The 9,361-nt window shown below is 40.2% G+C and overlaps 1 protein-coding gene across 1 annotated transcript; it reads left to right on the top strand.

The window, feature by feature from the left end:
* Nucleotides 1-5,179: 5,179 nt before the first annotated feature.
* LOC146700893 (olfactory receptor 52J3-like) lies at nucleotides 5,180-6,124 on the top strand. Its single transcript, XM_085471324.1, has one exon. The coding sequence runs from the start codon at nucleotides 5,180-5,182 to the stop codon at nucleotides 6,122-6,124; it is 945 nt and encodes a 314-aa protein (XP_085327450.1).
* Nucleotides 6,125-9,361: the final 3,237 nt, after the last annotated feature.

Here is a 9,361-nt window from a genome sequence, read left to right as displayed (position 1 = left end):
TTCATATTCTCAATAAATAAATAAATATATTTACAGTACGTTTTTCTGCCTTTCATGTTTTTTTTATTTCTCATATCCCGATTTCCTTTGTGTATTTTACTAAATACATACATCACAGCAGTTCACCTCAGACATCTGCATTCCCCTCAATATAATGCAGGTAAGGCCTCAGTCACACCAGACACCAGTTGGTGTCTGCCTGACAAGTGTGAAGTGTGTGTCAAGAGCTTCTCCATTGCACCATAAGAAGATCCTTCATAACTTTCCCTAGTGCCATATCATTAGAAGGCATAGCATACATTTTCACTGCTATGCTGATGACACCCAGCTCTATCTGTCCATGAAGCCAGATAACACACACCAATTAGTTAAACTGCAGGAATGTCTTAAAGACATAAAGACCTGGATGGCCGCTAACTTTCTGCTTCTTAATTCAGATAAAACTGAGGTTATTGTACTCGGCCCTGAAAAGTTTAGAAATATGGTATCTAACCAGATTCTTACTCTGGATGGCATTACCTTGGCCTCCAGTAATGCTGTGAGGAACCTTGGAGTCATTTTTGACCAGGACATGTCCTTCAATGCACATATTAAACAAATATGTAAGACTGCTTTCTTCCATTTGTGCAACATCTCTAAAGTTAGAAATATCCTGTCTCAGAGTGACGCTGAAAAACTAGTTCATGCATTTATTACTTCCAGGCTGGACGACTGTAATTCATTATTATCAGGAAGTCCTAAAAACTCCCTGAAAAGCCTTCAGCTAATCCAAAATGCTGCAGCAAGAGTCCTGACAGGGACTAGAAAGAGAGAACATATTTCTCCTGTTTTGGCTTCCTGTTAAATCCAGAATTGAATTCAAAATCCTGCTCCTCACATACAAGGTCTTAAATAATCAGGCTCCATCTTATCTTAATGACCTTGTAGTACCATATCACCCTATTAGAGCACTTCGCTCTCGCACTGCAGGCCTACTTGTTGTTCCTAGAGTATTTAACAGTAGAATGGGAGGCAGAGCCTTCAGTTTTCAGGCCCCTCTTCTGTGGAACCAGCTTCCAGTTTGGATTCGGGAGACAGACACTATTCCTACTTTTAAGATTAGGCTTCAAACTTTCCTTTTTGCTAAAGCATATAGTTAGGGCTGGACCAGGTGACCCTGAATCCTCCCTTAGTTATGCTACAATAGACGTAGGCTGCCGGAGGATTCCCATGATGCATTGAGTTTTTCTTTACTCACTATGTATTAACAGACCTCTCTGCATTGAATCATATCTGTTATTAAGCTCTGTCTCTCTTCCACAGCATGTCTTTATCCTGTCTTCCTTCTTTCACCCCAACCAATCACAGCAGATGGCCCCGCCCCTCCCTGAGCCTGGTTCTGCCGGAGGTTTCTTCCTGTTAAAAGGGAGTTTTTCCTTCCCACTGTCGCCAAAGTGCTTGCTCATAGGGGGTCATATGATTGTTGGGTTTTTCTCTGTATCTATGAAGAGCCTTGAGGCGACTTTTGTTGTGATTTGGCGCTATATAAATAAAATTGAATTGAAATTGAATTGAATTGTAAGAGCTTGGACCGTATAGCCACCAATGAGTTGGACTTGTTCCCGGTGGGTGATGAGCTCTGCCAGGGCTGCCCTTTGTCATAGATTCTCTTCGTAATTTTTATGAACAGAATTTCTAGGCATAGCTAAGTGGCAGAAGGCTTTCACTTGGGTGGCCTAAGTGCTGTGGCTGCAGTGATGCGGAGGCTGCACTGGTCTGTTGTAGTGAAGAGAGAGTTGAGTGTAAAAGGGGGCACTCTCAATTTACTGGTCGATCTACATCCCCTACCCTCACCTATGCTCACGAGCTGTGGGTAGTGACCGAAAGAATGGAATCACGGATACAAGTGGCGGAAATGGGTGGCTGGCATCTCCCTTAGAGATAGGGTGAGGAGTTCAGCCATCCGGGGAGGTCTTACTGTTTACTCACGCGACAAACCATCAGCATCAGGGAACATGTTCACATTATAAAAAACGTGTCAGCCAAGCCTCAGGTGTGATATCAGGAGGTTCATGTCAACTGAGGTGAGTATGAGACACAAACACACACATGATCTTACTATAGACCAAAATGGCTGTAGCCTTTTCTGGGTTTTATTTGTGTTGCATTTGGTGGAGTTAAGACTTCATGTCACTAATTCGTTGTTGGATGGCCTTTCTTTGCTCTCTGATTTATATATGTATGTAGTTTATATAGTGTTGATTAAAATCTTAATGCTGGTGGTTCGAACTATCAGGAAAATGTGGTTTTAGGAGTAAACAACAGGTAAACAAAGACTAGAGTGTTAGGCTGATTGTTTTTTTGTTTGTTTGTTTTTTATTAATAACAATTTTAGGTGGTTGACCTGCCCAGAGGTATTAGTTAGGAGTTGATTTTGGTTAACACTGCAGTGTGTGATCTACTGATAGTAGTAATAGCCAAAATTTTTAAAATGTCTGAAAGTCTGTCTGGTTAGTAAGCAACTAAAACAAAACCTCACCCTAACCCTTGAAAGGTTAATGGGGATCTGGTGGATGTAAAAAGGATTAATTTTTCCATTTGAGCACTTTAAATCTAATTTCCTTTGCTGTGCACGTTATAATCTTTATACTGCTGAAAAAAAAAGAGAACACTTGGAATGAAATTTCAATGAACAAACTAAAACTCAACATGAGGAAACTTCAATTCAGGAATTCTAATTCTATCACCAGAGGAACATTTGTTCATTTCCTACTGCTACAACAAGCTTTAGAAATTGTGGTTGTAAAAAAACAAAAGAAGTGGAAAAGCATCACATGTTTAAAGTTTCAATTAGACTTTTTAATTTATTCGTGATCTTGCATAAACAGTGGCAATAAAATATAGTTTCTTTTACCGAGTTTTGAAATCAAGTTTGTACCTGATGATGACTCATCAGGGGAACATCAGGTTACCATTTCTGGAAGATCCCTTGAAACCACAGAGAATAGTTGGGTCTGTTGTTTATCAGTGGTATCTAATGTCATTGTGTTTCCCTGATGAATCTCACATTTCTATTACCTAAACAGAAATGTAAAATTTAAATTACATTTTTCTTCATCCCTTTCTTTTTGGCTGGAGCTGCAGTGTTGTGTGATGCATTTTCATTTTGGGTTAAATACAAAAAGCAAAAAGCTACATTTTTCAAGACGGCCTTATTTAAAAAGATGTGCTCATCTTGGTGGAGAATATTCAGCTCATTTCGCACTGTGACCAGTTGGGAGTGAGAAGTGGGAGACAAAAAAAAAAAGACCCATGTAATGATTACATTCCTTTTTATCAAAAGGAATTGTCATGTTTCAGCTGTGTGGAGGCAGGAAAAGGACCCAAACGCAAAACTCACGACAACAAAATTAAACTCAAGAAGCTGCTTTATTGCAGAATGACATGAAAAACTAAACTAAACTAAACTGGGACATGGATAACTAATACACAGGGAAACACAGACATGAGGGAGATTACGACACTGACAAAGAGAAACACAGGGCTTAAATACACAGAGGGCACAGCTGGGAGTGATCAGGCTGGACGAGACAAGGGAAGCAAAACTAGAATCACTCACATGAGACATGGACCTTCAAAGTAAAACAGGAAACACACTGACTGAACGCTAGACATGCAAACTTAACAGCAACTGAGAAGACAGAACATAGGGACCTGAAACATGGGACAGAAAGCCACAGTAGACACAACGTGGACATAACAACGCCACAGGGAAAGAGTAAAACAAAACACAGAACTTCTTAGAAAATAAAATAGGAAACATAATGAAATGCAAACATGACTACATGAACTTGACAGCATAACAGAATTGAAACACATGAAGGGCAAGGGAGACTTAACAGGGGTTGGAAGACACAAGGGGAATCTAATAACAAAGAACTAGAAAAACTCATGAGCTTAATCATATAAACATCCAAATAAACTAAACTCAAAACACTGGGTCATAAGACCCAGGATCGTGACAGGAATGTTTTAAGCCTAATCTTGAAAGTAGAGAGACAGAATGCAAATAATGATAACACAAAACACTGTGTCTCCATGCCCAGGAGCATGACGCTAATGAATTACAGTAGTCCAGCCTAGAAGTAATAATGAGCTAGTTTTTAATCACTCTCAGATACAATGTTTCTAATCCGATTGTTAAGTGATGACGTGACGAATCCTACTTCCGGGCCTAAAGTAGTCTGCGTTTAATATGGCTTTTGTGTTGTTAACATGTTTAATGTTATGTATTTTCTTCTATTTGATCTCAAAAAGCTCCTAAAACAGTCAGTGATCACTGTTGACCTCCCTCGGCTTTTATTACCGCTAATCATTTATTTAAGCTCAGTTTTTAAAACCTTACGATGTAACTACAGCCCAGCCCATGCAGCAGTATATGAATGACTAACCTCGTATTGTGGCTGCATTATCTCAGTTGTTCTCCTGGCTGAAGTTTGGTCCTTTTACAGCATCCTGCCATGCGATTACGTTTGTTCCTGACCACCGAGAACACTCACGTTAACTTTTATCGAGTGGAAAAAAAGTTAGCTTGTTTATATTATGCTAACATAGCTGTGTCGCTAGCGGTCACGTAGCACATCATTATATACCAGCTAGCCCAACTTCAGTAACCCTACAAACGTCACTGCTGTTTAGTTTTCTGTCTTCATTTATGTTGGAAGTGATAACAGAGCTGTACGTTTGAATTTGTTTCCAAAACCCCGCAGTCAGGACATGCTATATTGCATTTAGATAGAAGCTAGCGAGCTAACTCCCTGCTAACTTCTAACTCCGTTAAATGTCATAAATTCCGTTTTCATGGATGCCTGGATGTTAAACTCAATTGTTACACCTGGTAGAGCAGAACGCTGATCATTTTATGAAAGATGAAAGACTTTAGACAGTTTTTCAACTCTCAGTAATGCCATAGTGATTGTTTGATATATGGACCTGCAGCGGAGTTTAGGCCCAGACACGGCTAGTGACGTCAGACTGAACAACCGGATAGATATTTGTGGAAGAAAGCAGTCTTACATATTTGTTTAATATGTGCATTGAAGGTCAAAAAATGACTCCAAACACTTTAAAATCCCTTTAAAGTTTGAAAATAAACATGTTTTTTTGTCTTCTCTCCAGGTTGAAATTAACCTTCTGCACTATGGAAAACCAGACTTCAGATATCCTGCTCTTAGAAGGTTTACAGGTCAGCCCAGATGCCTCCATTCCCACCTTTACCCTCCTCCTCCTCATTTACATCTTCATCATGTTTTCCAACATTGTCCTGGTGATCCTGATCACGCTGGATAGTAGCCTCCACCAGCCCATGTATCTGCTCTTCTGTAACATGAGCATTAATGATGTATTTGGAGCCACAACAATCATTCCACGTATGCTGAGGGATATTTTTATTCCCAGCTCAGATCGGTACATCCACTATGTAGACTGTGTCATTCAGGCCTTTTGTGTTCACATTTATGCAGGTTCTTCTCACACTATACTCATGATCATGGCTTTTGATCGCTATGTGGCAATCTGCAACCCGCTGCAGTACGCCACCATCATGACCAACTGGATGGTGGTGAAGCTGTCGGTCTTGGCCTGGGCAGTAATCTTCGTTATGGTGACAATCCTCGTGGGCCTCAGCGTTCGCCTGTCACGCTGCAGGTGGATCATATTTAACCCTTTCTGTGACAATGCCTCTTTGTTTAAGCTCTCCTGTGAAAACATCCTCATCAATAACATTTACGGTCTCGGCTACACTGTCCTTCTGCTGGGCTCCTCCATTGGCAGCGTCACTATCACCTACCTGAGGATCGCCATGGTGTGTCTGAGCAGCAAGAGCAAGACACTGAACAGCCGGGCGCTCCAGACCTACACCACCCACCTGACTATGTATGTCATCATGTTTTTGTCAGGCATTGTCATGGTGCTCCTCCATCGCTTCCCACATTTGACAGACCAAAGGAAGTTAGCCTCCATGATGTTCCATGTGGTTCCTCCAGCACTGAATGCTGTTATCTATGGGATGCAGATCAAAGCAGTCCGACAAAAAATGTTCATCATGTTCACGAGGAATACAGTGACTGTGACTGACGGGAAATGATTCATATTCTCAATAAATAAATAAATATATTTACAGTACGTTTTTCTGCCTTTCATTGTTTTATTTCTCATATCCCGATTTCCTTTGTGTATTTTACTAAATACATACATCACAGCAGTTCACCTCAGACATCTGCATTCCCCTCAATATAATGCAGGTAAGGCCTCAGTCACACCAGACACCAGTTGGTGTCTGCCTGACAACCAGTGGTTGCAGGGAGATGCTGCCATGAAGACATTTGTGGTGTTGCGCCCGATACCTCCGTGCAATTTGTTTGATCTGTAGCACATTAACCCTCTCATCCTAACCTTGCATTGAAAATGCTAACTTCTCCATAAACACTTACTATTTTCTTGTGAAACTTTGAAGAGTGTGATGAAAACTGGACACAAAGACTGCTTGCCTTCAGCATAAAAGTTAAATGTCTTGATGTATGTTCAGTCACCCAGGTAAGGAAATCCCAACATTGGAATAGGTGAGATACATTTTCTCTAAAAAACGGGTCTATGTGGCTTTTAAACCCCAAAACATTCTTCACCAAAAACTGGTCCACACATGTAGGATTGTGTCCCCTGACACAAACAGAGTAATGCAGTGTACACTGTTAAGTGCCAGCTGTTTCTTTGTTGTTGTTGTTGTACCACAAAAACAACAGAATACCAGCCTGAATTTTACTTTATTAGACTGGAAAAAGAAACCAGTGGTATTGCACATCACTGCTTATTATTTCCCTCCATCTAGTTTCATACCAATTGAATTTCACCTTCTCCTATCTCTCCCTCCCTTCCCCAAAGCAGATACTAGCAGAAGCCTCCCGTGACTGTGAGACTTGGTTACTAGTTGTTGCTGGTACTACTGTTCATGGTGAAGCAGAACTGGCAGCCAACATGTCATTAATTTGACACACTTTGTTGCATCTATTGTAAGTTTCTTTTTTATTGTTTTCTCTCAGGTTTTTAGCTCCACCTTCTCACCACACTAAACCTTTCCTACGAGCTGCTTGAGCACACAGTGATGGTAGGAGAGGGGCCAGTTGCATTCAGAGATTTGATCGGGCATTCCGGTGTCAGTCATGAAAATGAACAATGGGCTGCTGTCAGTGCTTGTACAGCCGGAGTCCAATGGCTCTTCAAGATGGCCCACCGCCCTGAAAGGAAGATGCATGCCAAATTATTAATTCTGTGTTCGGGGCCACAACAATAATTTCCCAAAGGCTAAGTGACACATTTATTCTCAGGTGAGATCAGTGTGACCACTGTATTGTCATTCAGGCCTCGTGTGTTCAATTACATGCAAGCGCCTCTCACACTGTTCTCATGATCAAGGCTTTGATCTCTGAGATACTCCACCCACCATCCAGACCAACTGGCTATGTAGGTCATCATGTTTGTGTCAGGCACTGTCACTATCATACTCCATTGCTTCTCCATTGTTAGCCTCCATTAGGTTACTCCAGCAATGAATGCTGTTAATTATGAGATGCAGATCAAAGAAGTCAGGCAAAAATTGTTCATGTTTATGAGGAATAGTTAAACACACTTGTGGCTAATTTGTTCAGTTTTATTTTCAGTGTTGGAATCATCCAAAGTAGGACTCTGCAGTACATATGCATTAATAAATCAACTTTGCAGGCTGGAGCATTGTATTAAAATGGTATGAAAATACCGTGTGATGGCCAAACCCGTGGCCACACTCTAAAGTTGGTAACTCTTGTATTTTCATTTCTTCATTTTAACACATTAACACACTTTAGTTTCCAATAACTTTATTGATTGGTTTGTATACATTTGTTCTATTTGTAAGCGCGCACATTTAGTTTACTTATGCATTCATACCACCTCATTACTTTGATTTTTGACTAACCTTTCTCTTTTTATTTCTTACCTGCCATCATCCCTGGAAGATGCTGGACAAAAGATGGTAGCCAGGGTTTGAAACCATTAAATGCAAAGGGGGATAATTGGACCACACCACCACTTCCTGCTGAAGGGGAGAATGTGTGTTTTCTTTAATTTAAAAACAAAGTATTTGTATCTAATTAAATATTTGAGTTTAGGGTTTAATGGGTTTTGATTTTCTTCTTTGGTGTTTAGTTTAACAAACTAGATTGTACTGCATCGTTTGTGATTTATGATTGTGTTTTGTTTGTTACCCCTCATGTGTCACAATGGTCTGATCAGCCATTATATATAGCCTTGTATGTCATTTCATGTTTAGGTCAATTATGTATGTTTGGGCAGTCATTTGGTTTGTTAAGGTTGCAGTCTTTGCCTGAGTTCAGTTTTGTTTCTTTGACCTCTTTTATGAGCTCAACATTTATTACTTTTGTAAATATAATTTTTTGGGGTTAAATAAATGAAAACTATATTTTTCTAATAATTCCTGGGGCGACTCCTGTTTTTCAACTCGGTCCATCACACACCGTGAGGTGACTATTATTGCGATTTGGAGTTATGTAATCAAAGTTTAAATAAACTGGATTATATTTTGTTTCCAGCATAACTTTTCTGTTGGATTGGCATCCAGACTGTGTTCTGGCATTGCTTTTGAACTGACAGTATAAAGTTCAAATGAGTTTCATGAAGTAAAACTTTAATAATCTTTACTCTGCAGCAAGATGCCTTATAAACCTTAAAAATGACCAAATCATCACCAAGCCTGCTTTCAATCAATTAAATGAGAACATTGTACAAAATTTGAGTATTAACCTTTGCAATTACTGTTGAGTTGATGATGCTGTCTCCTCTTGCCAGGTACAGTGGGGCAAAAAAGTATTTAGTCAGCCACCGATTGTGCAAGTTCCCCCACCTAAAATGATGACAGAGGTCAGTAATTTGCACCAGAGGTACACTTCAACTGTGAGAGACAGAATGTGAAAAAAAAAATCCATGAATCCACATGGTAGGATTTGTAAAGAATTTATTCGTAAATCAGGGTGGAAAATAAGTATTTGGTCAATAACAAAAATACAACCCAATACTTTGTAACATAACCTTTGTTGGCAATAACAGAGGTCAAACGTTTACTATAGGTCTTTACCAGGTTTGCACACACAGTAGCTGGTATTTTGGCCCATTCCTCCATGCAGATCGTCTCGAGAGCAGTGATATTTTGGGGCTGTCGCCGAGCAACACGGACTTTCAACTCCCGCCACAGATTTTCTATGGGGTTGAGGTCTGGAGACTGGCTAGGCCACTCCAGGACTTTCAAATGCTTCTTACGGAGCCACTCCTTTGT

Source organism: Copadichromis virginalis, linkage group LG10 (assembly GCF_057382275.1).
Source record: "Copadichromis virginalis isolate Kocher_CV1m ecotype Utaka linkage group LG10, C_Virginalis_male_GT1.1, whole genome shotgun sequence".
NCBI lineage: Eukaryota > Metazoa > Chordata > Actinopteri > Cichliformes > Cichlidae > Copadichromis > Copadichromis virginalis.
Note: the sequence above shows the minus strand (reverse complement) of the source record. Positions and strands in the feature narration are given on the sequence as shown.